The sequence below is a fragment of the Tenrec ecaudatus genome, chromosome X (assembly GCF_050624435.1).
Source record: "Tenrec ecaudatus isolate mTenEca1 chromosome X, mTenEca1.hap1, whole genome shotgun sequence".
Lineage (NCBI taxonomy): Eukaryota > Metazoa > Chordata > Mammalia > Afrosoricida > Tenrecidae > Tenrec > Tenrec ecaudatus.
Window position 1 is genome coordinate 50,684,453 of NC_134548.1, and position 15,096 is coordinate 50,699,548.

A 15,096-nucleotide genomic window follows, 5' to 3' on the forward strand; every position below is an offset into this window, starting at 1 on the left:
TCTGTGTCAACATGGTGTATGATATTTTGACTATGTTACTGAGGTCTGTTGGCTATAATTTTGCTGAGATTTTTAACATATTTTTTCATAAGAGATTTTGGTCTGACTTTCTTTCTTTCATTTCAGTGTGATGCTTTTTCCTGGTTTAGGCATCATTGTTAGGCTGCCTTCATAGAAAGAGTTCAATGGTATACCTTCCTTTTCTATGTTTTTGAAGAGATTGGGTAAGATTGATAATCAACCCTTCTGTAAATATTTTGGTAGAATTCCCCAGTGTAGACATTTGGTCCTGGGCTTACTTGCTTGTTTCTTTTTTGGCAGTTTTTTTTTTATGACAATGTCAATCTCATCTATTGTCATGGTTGTGAATAAATCTACTTGTTAGTTTGACTAGGTGTTGTATTTATAGGAATTCGTCCAATTTTAGGTTTTCAGACTTGCTCAAGTATAATTTTTTTATAGTCCATGATGATCTATTTGATCAGTTGTCACTAATTTCATTCAATTTGGTTATTATTAGAGTCTTCTGGGCTTTTTCTTTTCTCTATCTAGCAATGGTTTCTTTATTTTATTCTTTGAAAGAACCAATTTTTACTTTTGTTGATTATATATTTTTTCTATTATTAATTTTGTTTCATTCTGCCCCGTTGTACCTTTTTTCCCTGGCAGTTTTGGTTTCCTTGTTCTTCATTTTCTCAAGTTATCATTTAAAGTTAATGATTTTAAATGAGGAGCTGATACCAAGGGCTCGCTCAAGCAGAAAACAAATGTTTTGAGAATGATGGTGCAACAAATGTACAAATGTACTAGACACAATGGATGGATGGACAGATTGTGATAAGAGTTGTACGAGTCCCCAATAAAATGAATTTTTAAAAAGTTAATGATTTTACATCTTCTTTTTTAAAGTGTAAAGGCATGTATTGCTTTAAAACTTCCTCTGTGTACTGCTTTTCTATGTCCCAAAAATTTTGATATGTTTTGTTTTAATCTTAGAATTTTTTGAAATTTTAAAATTTCAGTTTGGATTTCTTCTTTGATCCAATAGTTTCTTTTAGCTGGGTGTTACACCTACTCCTCACTTGTTGATATTATTCTAAAGACCAGGTTATTTTTTTAATTGCTTAATCATTTTATTGGGGGCTCTTTCTCCTCTTATCATAATCCATACATACATAGTGTCAAACACATTTGTACATTGGTTGCCATCATCATTTTCAAAACATTTTCTACTTGAGCCCTTAGTATCACCTCCTTATTTTGCCCCTCCCCCACCCTCCCTGCCTCATAAACCCTGACTGCTGTCTCCCTTCACCCACTATTCTGTTGTCTGTCCCCCTGGAAGGGGATTATATGTAGATCATTGTGATCGGTTCCCCCTTTCTCCCACCACTTTACCCTTACCCTCCTGGTATCACTACTCTCATTATTGTTCCTGAGGATCCTGTGTTCCTTGTGTTGCGAGTTCCTTGTGTTGCGAGCTCTTATCTGTACTAGTGTACGGCTCTGTTCTAGGCTGATTTGTAAGGTAGGATTGAGGTAATGGTAGGGAGGAAGCATTAAAGAACTAGAGAAAAGTTGTATGTTTATAACCCGGCATTCTGTGATGCTCACCTTCCTGACATGATCACTGAAGACAAAATGGGTACATAAGCAAATCCGGTGAAGAAAACTTCACCAGATGCCTGGTACCTGGGTATCAAAAGATATATCGTCTGGAGTCTTAAAGACTTGAAGATAAACAAATGGATATGTAGCTGAGAAGCAACAAAGCCCACATGGATGAAGCACAGCAGCCTGTGTGATCATGAGGTATCGATGGGATCAGGTATAAGACATCAAAGACGCAGAACAAAAAATCATGTCAGTGTGAATGAGAGGGAATGTAGAGTGGAGACCCAAAGCTCATCTGTAGACAATTGGATACCCCCTTACAGAAGTGTCACAAGAAAGAGGCAAAGCCAGTCAGGGTGTAGTATATCACCGAAGAAACTTAAAGACCGGTTATTATGCAAAATATATAATATGTAAGGAGGAGGAGGAACATCTTCTCCCTCACTCCTGCTGTGCCCTGGGCTTTGATCCCCAAGGTCCACTGGGGCTGTCAAGAGTGAATATTGGGCCGCTGACTGAACTGAAATTTAGGCTGTCATGCCAGGGATCCATACTGTCTATGCCCATGTTTTCCACATTCACCTACCACCCTGCACACTGGTGTAAACCCCATGGGAATGAATGACATCTGCTGGTCTTACAGTACTTACTATCCAAGACCAAGTGCCTGTCTGTGGAGGAGAAGATGGTGTCCAGCAAACTTGTCTCAGCCCCCAAATTATTCCCAGTGCCCTTCTAGCCGCAGGACGTGGTTCGTTCTGGGTGTAGCAGTAGTAAACCTCCCTTCCTTTAACCCCAACCCTTGCCTCCTCCTGGGTCCCTCAAGCCACTCCCGGGTCTTTCTCATACCTCATTCACCCTTTTGCTCTAAAAAGCTGCAATGGTGGCCTCATTGTGAGGATGGGACCTAGTCAGACTTTCTGGAGAGCTGGTTCAGCTGCTAGCCTGAGGGACATGTCCCTGTGGTCTGCGACCTGGATCCTAAGAGGAAAATCAAGTTTACTATGCAAAATAGTTAGTAGATTTTATTTTAACTGTTATAAATGTGAAATACCCTATAACAAGAAAATCTGAGAAGAAGGTGTACTGACTGAATTTCCATGTAATTGTATTTTTCTTGTTGATTTCTAGCTTCATGTAATATGGTCAGAGAAGAAGCTTTTATTTTAGTCTTTTGAAACTTGTAGAGGTTTGTTTTGTTAGAGGCTTGTTTTGTATTCTAGAATATGATCTTTTCTGGAAAATGTCCTTGTATGTTGGAGAAGAATGTTTATTTCCCCCTACCACCCAGAAGTTTTATTCACATCAACATATTCATAGTTGTCATATTTATGGAGTTGTATGCATCACTACATTGTTCTAGTGCATCCGCCTCCCACCCCCTCCTGTATGTTCATTATTTGCCACGCAATTCCCCTCAGCCTTACTCCTCCATCCTTGATAAACTGGTTACATCAATTATTGTTTCTGTACATCTGCCCCTTCTGTGCTTCACAAAGTGGTACACAAAGCCCCCCCAAAGCAAAAGCAATGTACATTTTAAAAAGAAGATAAAAAAAAACTATTGGCAATATTAAAAATAAGCCCAAGAGCAAACCTGTCGAGAAACAAAGAAAAAATATTTAAACCTAGAACAAATCCAGGATAGGTCGAGAGGGTATCATACCATAATTCCATCCACCATAATCAAGTTTACAATAATCTCTGTCTCATAGTCAGGTTATTTGTGTCCCTCATCAGTGTCACGGGATCTACTAGAGTATTCTGCAGTTGCATTGTAGGTTACCACTGTCATCCATAACCTGCAAATTGGGTCTCCAGAATTTAATCTCTTAGACCTTTCCCTTCTTTATATTTTCATTATGTTCCTCTTTAGATTTCATAGGCTAGTGTGTTTGTTCCATGTGGACTTGGTTGACACCTCACTTAGATGGCTGCTTGTTTGAAGATGAGGCTTTAAGATCCCATATGCTATTCTTTTTGGTAGTTGGGCATCATTTGCTCTCTCCACCTTACTATACTGTAACACCCATATCTTCAGTGATCCCTTCATGGAGGTGAGTATCTAACAGGGCTAAGTCATAAGAACTAAATGTTCTTGAATTGGGGCTAGAATTAAGTGGGAGCCCAGAGTATGGCATCTAGTGAGTGGTCTTCTCCCTTTTTCACCCTTCTTGAAGGAGTGGCCCCTAATTATTTATTGTTCTGATGATAATGGAGTATTGTGTATACAAGTATGTCTTCAGTGTCCATCCTTAGTGACATTTTTTTAAAAACAAAAAGATGTTCTGTCTATCAGTGAAAGTGATGTTTTGAAATTCCCTGCTATCACTGTAGTGGTGAGTATTTTGCCCTTCATACTAGTATTTGTTTCATATTTTTGTTCATTGCTGTTAGGTATATCTATTTCATAGTCAAGTCTTCCTGATCGATTAATCCCTTTAAAATGATATAATATCCATCTTTATCTCATAATTGACTTTGATTTACAGTCTATTTTATCTGCTATCATGGCTGCCCCTAATCTATTTTGATGACCAGTTGCATGGAATATTTTTCTCCATCTGTTTATTTTCAATCTGTTGTGTCCTTATGTGTAAGATTTGTTTCTTGGAAATGGCAAAACCATGGATTGTATTTTTTGTGTTTAAAATTTTGTTCCACCAATGTCTGTCTTTTGCATGAGGTTTGTGTTTAGATTACTTATGTTTAAGATTATTACTGAAAACACAGTTTCTACCTCACTCATTTTGCTGTCTGTTTTTTGAGTGTTTCTTTGGACTTTTATTGGTCATTCTAGTTTTGTTTGTATTTGGTTGCTTTCTTGTAATGATCTCCCCCCCCCCCCCCAACTTCCGTTTTTTCTTTTCATGGCTTCCTCTTGATTTTTTTTAGTAATTACCATATTTATTGCATTACATTTTAAAATTGCAGCACCTATTCAGATATGAGTGGCATTTAATATACAACCATAAGCTATTGAGTCAATTGCTGGTATTCTCCTACTCTGCAATGCAGGGAATTATTTAATACTGCTTTTGTAGCTATAGTTCTTATAACTCCTGCCAAACACCTTTTTTTCCTGATGAGTCTGGGTAAGAGAAGGTGGGGGAAGCTACTGCGAGAATTCAATGATTCTGCTATGAGTGATTGCTAATCGAGTTAATTGTGATTGCCATCCTGCTAGGTCTATAATGAACCAGCTCTGAAAGGGACCTTACAACCAGCAAGTTAGAAGAGTCGAATTTGCAACTTGTCCTTTGGACCATGCATATCCTGTACATTGAAACTCCTTGGTCCAGGAGACAGCTGTGAAGCCAGTTGGAGCAGCAGGAGTGGCAGAAGTAGAAACAAGAACCAGAGAATGTGGTAGAGTAGTGAACGTCCCAGCCTAAAGATTAGTGCCTTTGGGCTGAGGTTTATGGTAGTGTGCCCCATTGGATATTTCATTTCAGCCTTGAAAGAGCTTTGTTACCAAGCCTATGCAGTAGCATTTGAATTGCCTTCCACAGCTGATGTTATTGATCTGGTTCACACCTATTCAGCAGAACTGATACCTACATTTTTGGTTTAAGTTCAGTGAACTGGTTGTAAAATGGCACTTTTAATCAGAATTCTCTCTAAAGTGGGTGGCTAGGAAGCTGCCCAATGTGGAAATTACAAATTTACATTCCTTACTCTTTTTTATTGTTCATCTGAGCAATGGCATGTTATAAACTCCTGTAGAATGCATTCATCCCATCCGTAGGTATACAAAAATTTGTTCATTCTGTCTGTAGGTATAAAAAAGTAAATGGAACCATCCTCATAATTTTTATTCTTCATTTTATAAAACTTCTTAATGCTTCTGATGGAATTACTACATTTTTATTCCCTTGTGTTTGTTACTAAAGTGAACAGATATATAACAAAGAGGAAAAAGTACCAAACCACCAGAGGGTGACGTTCTTGTCATTCGTTTCACCTTTATGTTGCTCCCCAAATTCCCATGAGATGTTATGAATGAACTGTACAATTCCTGAAAGTGTTCAAAGAGCTAAAAATATTGTCAGAACAATAGCTGTAAGTTGAGCAGAAATGGAAATGATTTTTCAAAGATGAACACAATATGCTCAGAAAAGAGAAGTCCCCTGTTTCTGTTGTTAAGCACTTCATCCACCTGCCATATAATTCAATCATGTCAAGAAGAGTTGTACAATCATTACCACAAACAATTTTATAACATTTTCTTCCTTTGCATATTGTTATTGATGTAATCATATTTTTAATTGTGGCAGAAGTATACACAGCACAATATTCTCCAGTTCCACAACTTCTAATATAATTCAGTGCCATTGATTTTGCCCTTTGTGTTGTACAGCCATTATTGATATCCTTTCCAAATTATTACACCACAATTAGCTTAAACTCAAAGCTCCCTAACAAACAACTCTTCTTCACCCAGGATAACTACTGGGATTGAGTTTGGTTTCTTTCTCTTTTCCCGTTTGTAATATATCAGGCACAATGACTATTGTCACATTGGCCTGTCTCTAAAGGAATTGGCATTATACTCCTACGGTGGAAAGATGGTTAAGGATAAGTCACAAAACTGATGATACTCAGATAAAAGTGAAGAATATTGCAAGTGAGGATGCCAATAAAAAAGCAGTATGGAAATACATTAAATAATATTTTGATTGCATTTTGTCAGGTCTCAAGTAAAATAATTTCACTAATATTCTAAAACTTATATCTAGTTTTGTGTACAACTTATTGTTTTTATTTATGTATTAACTTATGAAATAGTAAACTACCTTTTGGCATATTTATTTTTTTATACTTAGAGTAATTAGGGTCGTGAACTGATTGTTTAATTATTTGAATCACACCAGTGGACACCACTCCCATGCCACATTCTTTTTTACATCCTCCTTTCTCCATTTCTGTTAAGTGTTTTCATAACATCAATATAGAACTGATACTTGATAATTTGTGTACAGGATTTGGTATTGAGTTTATCCTGTGAAAATGTTAACATAATTTGTCCATATGTATCCTTGAAAACCCAACCCACAGGGGCAGTTCTCTGGCCAGTAGGGTTGCTATGAGTGGGAATCGATTTGATGGCAGTGAGTTGGTAATTAGTTTGCTTTTTAATTGAAGAGCCTTAAAAAAGATACAGAGAAAATTCTTCATATTGTGCTGTGTATTTCTTCTAAAATTCTTTATTCATAGAATCCATATTGTCAGATTTTGCCTGGCTTTTTATGATTGTGCATTATTGAGGAAATGGCATACTTGTTTAATTCATTTTATTTAAATGTTCTTTTCCTATTACTCACTGGCATTGAAACCTAGTTTGACCCCAATGTTATTTTACTGTTCCCTTTTGGCATTAGAATGGTTATTGCCACTTATGTTGTTTGTTTTCTCCTTTTATCTCACTTTTGGACATGAATCTTTGCCTTGCTCTTTTCGTTTTTTGCTATTAATTAACTGGTACTTTGCTTTTAAATCTTTTCCACTCAGTATTCTCTGGTATTGCATGATACCTTAACTCATTTACCATCTGCTTAATAATGGTTTCTCTACTTCACTTTACCTGTCCAGCTTTAATTTTTCCATGTAATATTTAGTTCAACTTTTAGCTCACTTCAAAATATGATGTAATAAGAACAGGTGAAATGCTTAAGTACCTCCAAAATAATCATTTGAAGAAGAAATACCTGCTGATAGACACATGCAGTAAACATTTTCCTTTTTAAAAAAAATCATTTTATTGGGGGCTTGTTCAATTCTTATCACAATCCATACATACATCCATGTGTCAAGAACATAAATACATTTGTTGCCATCATTCTCAAAATATTTGTCTTCTAATGGAGCCCTTAATATCTGCTGCTCATTTCCCCCCTCACTCCCCCCTACTTCATGAACCCTTTATAATTCATAAATTATTATTATTTTGTCATATATTACACTGTCCGACGTGTCCCCCCGCTGCCTTCTCTGCTGTCCATTCCCCCAGGGAGGAGTCTATAGCTAGATTCTTGTAATCAGTTCCCCCTTTCTACCCCACATTCTCTCCACCCTCCAGCCATCGCCACTCTCACCACTGGTCCTGAAGGAGTCATCTGTCCTGGATTCCCTGTGTTTCCAGTTGCTATCTGTACCTATGTACATCCTCTGGTCTAGCCAGATTTGTAAGGTAGAATTGGGATCATGACAGTGGGGTGGAGGAAGCATTTAAGAACCAGAGGAAAGTATTTACCCATGACAATTCTCTATAAAAAGACACAGCTGGTGGGGGTGGGGAGGAGGCAAGTTCCTCATCTTGGCCCCTGGCTTGACCCCACCATGTTTGGGCAAGTATTACAGTTCTTTTACCTCTGTGTGTGACTGTTTTTAGTTGTTCATGAAGACTTAGTCCATAAATTCTTTAATTCTCATGCATTTTTTTAATGTGTATACTTTTGCTGAATAATTTCTGTTATAACTTAGTTATTTTTAAATATTTGCGTTCATAGATTGTAAGTTTGAGATGGTGAATCAATAACAAAATTGCTGCTTGTAAGATTCTTTAACAATAATTCTATAACATATATTAAATGCTCCTGCCATTGATGGATTAGTAATATTGGTAGATTAAATATAGGCAGATGATTCAAATGTTACCATTTTCTGCTACTTATGAAATTTTACTCTGTAAGCTTGAAATGTCCTGTTTCTTTTCAGGTCAGTTTGTAGCCTTTGATAGCTCCATTCAGAAATGTGTTTTTCTCAAATCTAAATACTATTACATGCTTGCAGAGTAGAATAAACTTAGAAAAGTAGTACAATCTGAAGTGTATAGCTGTCTTGGTGCTCTTTAATGAAGCATGGTTTGCTTTCATAGTACTCATTTTAAAGTAGTCTTTTCTATTGCTCTAGTAGCATCCTACAAGATGTCTGAGGGTATATGATCTGCTTAGTGTAGGCCAGTGGAAAATAAAAGCAGTTCCTGAAGTGTTCAAATGTTAGATTTGATTAATTCACTCAACTATGAAAATTTTTCACTTTTGTTGGTAAATATTTAAATAGATTAAATATTTACTATTTAGAGGCCTTAGTTTGTCTGTAGTTTATTTTGATGCATTGTTGTTAGGTACTTTAGAGTTGATTCCAAGTTATAGTGACCCTATACACAACAGAAGGAAACATTTCCCTGCCCTGTGCCATTTTCACAGTTGTTCTATGTTAGAGCCCATTGTTGGAGCCACGTGTGAATCCATCTTGTTGAGGGCCTTCTTTTTTGTTTGCCCTCCTACTTTACCAAGCATGATATCTTCTTCAGGGACTGGTCCCTCATGTTCATAGTACAAGAGGTGGAGTTTTGTAATTTAAGGAACCTTCTGGTCATATTTCTTTCTTTTTTTTTTTCCTGGCCATATTTCTTATAGGGCAGATTTTTGTTTGTTCTTTTTGGTAATCCACGGTACTTTCGATATTATTTGCTAGCATCAATTCTTCATTCATCTTTATTCATTGTCCAACTTTCACATGCATAGGAGGTGATTGAAATATCTTGGCTTAAGTCTGGTGCACCTTAGTCCTCAAATACAGATCTCTTCTAGTCACTTGGCCAAGTAGCCATCTCCCACCTTTTCTAGCATAGATGAGTCAGTGCTTCCAGTGCTTCATCAGCTGTTGAAACATTACAGTTGGGATTCCATCAATTCCTAGAGCCTTTTGGCTACTGCTTTCACTGCAGCTTTTGAACTTCGTCCCTGAGCACCTTCCCTGGTCTTGCTCATGTGGTACCTTCTGAAATGGTTGCGTTTCAACTAGTTCTTTTTAGTACACGACTCTGTCCTATATTTTTTGGATACTTCAAGCATCATTCAATATTTTGTCATTAGAATCTTCTTCAATATTGCAACTCGAGGCTTGAAATTTTTCTTGGATTCTTTCAGTTTAAGATATGCAGAGCATGTCCTTTTGGGGTTTTCTGACTAATTTTCTGTTCAGCTCTTTGACTTCATCGATTCTTTATTTGCCTGAGGCTGTTCTACAATCAAGAGCAAGTTTCAGAGTCTTTTCTAACATCAACTTTGATCCATCCTTCCGCCCTTCCTTCCTGTCTTTTTAATGAACTTTTGCTGTTTTCATGAATGGAATAAAACCTATGAAAGTAAAGGCTTCAGAATCTTCATTTGCTGATGGAGCACATCTCAAAATGAGAAGAGAACACATGCAAACATCAATTAACAATTGTAATGTGGAATGTAGGAAGTATGAATCTAGGAAAAATGGAAGACATCAGATGAAATGCATAAAAATACATACATATCCTAGTCGTTAACTGTAATGGAATGGTAATTGCCATTTTGAATCAGAAAATCGTATGGATTACTGTACCAGAAGTGACACATCCAAGAGGGACGGGGTTACGTTCATTGCCCAAAAGGACATTTTAAGAACTACCACAAAGGTAGGCTAGCTTAATCATGTATGTGCACACAGTGTTTTGTGTAAGAATATAAGAGCTATTTGTTTATACCAAATGATCTTTCTAATCACAAATGGAACATGTTAGACTAGCCTGTTCCTAAAATAGATATGCCAGTGAAGTGGGTTGTTTAATAATTATTTGTACTAATGAACAGGGTTGACAATTTGTGGATATCATTTTTAGTTATAGTATCAAGTAACCAACATGAAAAATTTTAAGTATTTAATTGTGTTTTTAATGAGCTTTTACACAATTAGTTTCCATTCAACATTTTATATATAGATTGTTCTGTAACATTTGTTGCTACCCCCACAATAAGCCACCGTGCTCCCCATATCCACCCTTCCATCTTCATTCCCATCTTTCAGCTTCCCTGCTTTCCTTGCCTTCTGATCTTTGCTTTAGGGCGAAATGGTACTCATTTTATCTTGTATACCTACTTGGTCTAAGTTACAAATCCCCCTTGGGTTTTATTATTTTGTAAGCCAATCTCTTATTTAGCTCAAAGGAGTGACTTCAGTTACAGATTAAAAGGGTATCTCTAGTATTAGTCTAGTGGGTCTGGAATTTCTAGGAATTTGAGTTTTCTTTTAGTTTTTTACTATTCTAACAAGTGCTTTCTATTGTCTATCCACCTGGTCAGAGTGATTGATAGTGGTAGCCAGGCACCATCTAGTCTTCTGGTCATTAGCTAGGAGAGGCTGTGAATCATTTGGACGATTAGTCCTGTGAACTCATTGCTTTCTTTAGTCACTTCCCACCACCCCCAATTTTCTCCTTTCTGTGAGTAGGAGACCAATTGTTGCATATAAAGGGCCAGCTTGCAAGCTTTTAAGACCCCAGATGATACTTACTAAACATTCTCTTTACCAACATTAGTTTATTCTTGTTAGCCATTTTAGTTCACCAAGTGCAGTTTTATTCATTCTGTTGATGTGATAAGATTCTATAAAGAATACAAGCTTAGAAACCATGTAGGGAAATTATACTCTGCCCTGTACCCTTGCTAAGAGTCAGAATTGACTTGTCAACAGTGTTTATTTTTTTAATGTTAAAATATAATACTGGAAGCTTCCTGAAGACTATTTCTGTCAAATTATTGTTTGGACTTATAAGTTGTCAATTTGAACAATAATCATTAATTTGTCCAGGAGTTGTGAACAACTCTTCACATATTTCCCTTGTGGAAAGGAATGAACTTATTCCGGCTGACATTTTAATTTTTCTTTTAGGAACTTTAGCTGTTAATTATATTTTTAAGTCTGAAAGTTCTGGGAGGCACTAAAAATTAAATAAACATTTGTGAGGATGGTTTTAAAGTGTTAATGGAAACTTAGCTTCTTTTAATTTTAAGATGGTTTGTATAGTATAGATTAGTTTATGTGCCAGGCTTACTATTGGTAAACTAAATTTCAGATATTACTCAATATTCTTGATAGTATTTATAGATTTAAAAAATTAATGTTAGATATTGATGTTAATATTTATTTTCCGGGAAGTGTTATTTGAAATAATATTAAGGGAACACTAATTATTGAGGGAGCTTCAAGAAGTTCATGAAAAACTCCATTATATTTTAATGCAATTTTCCCACAAAGTTCTTGAAAACCTCTTGTATATTTTTTTGTTTAATAGGGCATGCAGAATTCTGTACATTTTATACTTAAATTTCATATATGTTCTTCAATAATAATTGTATTTCATTGATGGACTTGAACACAGAGGCTATTTGATGTGTGTTCTGTAGTTTAGCGTTTTAGATGCTTATTTAAAGATCTATAATAAACACAAATGTGTTTTTATGTTTTGTGACAATCTCATAATAAATTTTTGGTCTGTAAAACTCATGTTCATTTTGAGATAATCAATTTTGTTTTGACATTATATTTTAACATCTTGATTTTTAAAATAATGAAGTGTGTTTTATTTACACTATTTTGTTGCTTTCATTTTTTATTGAATAATAAAAGGGTTTGATGTTTATTTTAATAGAAACATAAAAGATATGATTAATTTTTCCTCAAATGGTCCTTTCTCAACTGTCTCAAGAAACTAACCAAACAACACATCATTTGTCAGCAGTGTGTTGACAGACTTGTATTTGGTTAGTCACTGCGTTTTATTTTCATTGCATAGTTATATATTATTCCTTAAGTACCTGAGTAGTATTTCAGGATACACTGATGTGACACTAAGTTTAGTTCTTTAATTTTCTCGCTCTCTTGCAGCATTTTCAGTTGGCTTTGGTTGACTGTAATACCTGTACTTTGTCCAATGCTGAAAGTAAGTATTGTTAAGGATCATTGTTTAATATATATTTTTTAAATCACTTGATGATGATGATATTAGTGTACATTCTGTAGAATCTTTTCTTCTAGAATTGTTGAATCAAACTTTGTATTGGTTGTCAAGATTGCTTACACAAATGGAACATGATAGACTGGCCTGTTTCTCAAATAGATGTGCCAGTGAAGTGGGTTGTTTAATTAAAATTATCTGCACTAATGAACAGGGCCGACGATTTGTGGCTTAATCATATTATAGATGCCTTGAGGTTAAAAACAGGGTTTGCCAGTCTGTTAAGAAAAGGGACTGCACTCCGGTGTGGAGTGCCCCTCGTCCCGGGAAACGGGGCACGGCCGGAAAGGCGGCCGCCCCCTCGCCGGTCATGCACCGCACATTCATGGGGAGCTTGGTGCTAAACCATTCGTAGACGACCTGCTTCTGGGTCGGGGTTTCATACGTAGCAGAGCTGCTCCCTCGCTGCGATCTATTGAAAGTCAGCCCTCGACACAAGGGTTTGTCAAAAAAAAAAAGAAAGAAAGAAAAGGGACTACACGAACATTCTTGTGTGACAGTTCAAAGTTTCCTGCTATCTGATATTAAAATTTTTGTAATTATGAAAACATACTTTACCTTTATATTATAGTCTTACACATCGTAAGCAAAGTTTTAGATCACATTTCTTATTAATTTAAAAAGAATGTCTTTGTTGAAGCATGTTTTAATACAATGGTTCTCAATTATTTTATCTTATGTAGCTGTCTTTCCAAAAGTAGATTGAGGCATGCTCATAATAGCTTATAAATACATAAATGATGATGTAACTTTTTACGTGAAAAATAACATTTTAATTAGAATGTATATAAATTCTAATATTTATTTTTAAAGGAACTTTACCGCTAATTTCACATATCATAACAATTATCTCAATTATTAAGAAAATTTGTTGCTCTATGTCATCTATATGATAGGCAGGAAAACCAATCCTGATGAGAAAACAATGGAACCAGTGGTCCCTAAGGGACTTGGGAGAGAGGGGAGAGGGGAACTAACAAACTTGGGGATAAGGGAACAGCAAGAGATATAAAATTGATGATGAAGAGGGCGTATAATGCTGATAGGGTTTGATCAAGTGTAGTATACCTGAAAGGAATTACTGAGAGCCATATGAAGTGAAAATGATAGTAGGACAGGAGGAATGTGAAAGGAAAAAGGGGAAAGAACTAAGAGACAAAAACTTTTATAGAGGTATAGCTGTAAGCATGTTTATATGTAAATATTAATTTATAATGAAAGGGATAGAGGTCAATGTACATATGCTTATACATTAAGTATTAAGATAGAAGAGGCCTCCTTAAACACAAAGAACACTTTGTTCCGATAAGCTGACACTCTTTGATACTCACTTTCCCTACATAATTGCCCAAGACAAAATGGATACATAAGCAAATATGGTGAAGAGAGCAGATGGTGTCTGGCTATCAAAAGATACAGTGTCTTGGGTCTTAAAGGCTTGAAGTTAAACAAACAGCCATCCAGCAGGGAGGTAAATAAGCCCACATGGAAGAAGCACATCAGCCTGTGTCTCATTATTAAGTGTTGACGGAGTCAGGTATCAAGTATCAAAAGATCCCAAACAAGCAATTATATCAATGTGAAAGATGGGGGTTGGAGTAGAGACTCAAAGCCCACATGTATGCAATTGGACAGACCCCCCGACAGAAGGCTTATACGGAAGGGATGATTCAACTACAGTGCGGTATAGCACCGACGAAACACAATCATTCTTCTAGTTCCTGAATGCTTCCACTACTGTGACCCACTTCTGCCTCATAAAGCCAGCTAGGCCAACGTACTTACTTACACACACACACACACACACACACACACACACACACACACACACACACACTGGTACAGATAAGACCTCTCGACACATGGAATTCGGGACAGATAAAACCCTCAGGGGCAGTAGTGGGAGTAGCGAAATCATGAAGCAAGGCGATGGTGGAGGAAGGGGGAGAAAGGGGAAACCCATCACAAGATTGGCCATATAGGGCCCACCTCCCAGGGTGACAAGTAACAGAAATGTAGGTGAAGGGAGACAACAGACAGTGTAAGACACGGAATAACAATAATATGTAATCAGGGATTCACGAGGGTGTGGGATGAAAGGGGGAAAAAACTGATACCAAGTGCTCCAGTAGAAGTGTTGATAGCAGCATATGTACAGGTGTGCATAGAACAATTGAATGATGGATTGTTATAAGATTTGTAAGAGCTCCCCCCCCCGTAAAATGATTAATAAAATTGTGTACTCATCATCACAATCAATATATGAACATAATCGTCTTTCTTGTACTAATTGTTGTTAGCCCCTCATTTTCTCCCAACTTCCCTGTCATGCCCCTAGGAAATTATTTATCTAGGCACTTTCTCCTTAAATTTAACTATTCTGGATTTCACAAACAGAAAACAAACACAGAAAGCAATACCCAGCACTCATCCATTACCTTACTGCTTGGAGATCAGATTAGAAGATTACATGGCATGGGAGCAGAAGCTTCCTTTTTGTCTTAGTGTTTATCCTTAGAGTAGTGGTTGCATATAGTATTTGTCCTTTCTTGATTGACTAACTTCACTCAGCATACTGTTACCCAGGTCCATCCATATCATGAGGCGGTTTGTGAGTTCATCACTGATTTTTAGGGATGTATAGCATTCCA

The 15,096-nt window shown here is 36.5% G+C and overlaps 1 protein-coding gene across 6 annotated transcripts in view; it reads left to right on the forward strand.

Annotated features, from left to right (window-relative positions):
• Nucleotides 1–15,096, forward strand: part of KDM6A (lysine demethylase 6A) — a 182,531-nt gene that overhangs the window by 109,931 nt on the left and 57,504 nt on the right. For all 6 annotated transcript variants that reach the window (XM_075539642.1, XM_075539643.1, XM_075539645.1 and 3 more), the window contains one exon: nucleotides 12,316–12,370. In XM_075539642.1, coding sequence (XP_075395757.1) covers nucleotides 12,316–12,370 — 55 coding nt within the window. The remainder of the gene's footprint in view (nucleotides 1–12,315; nucleotides 12,371–15,096) is intronic.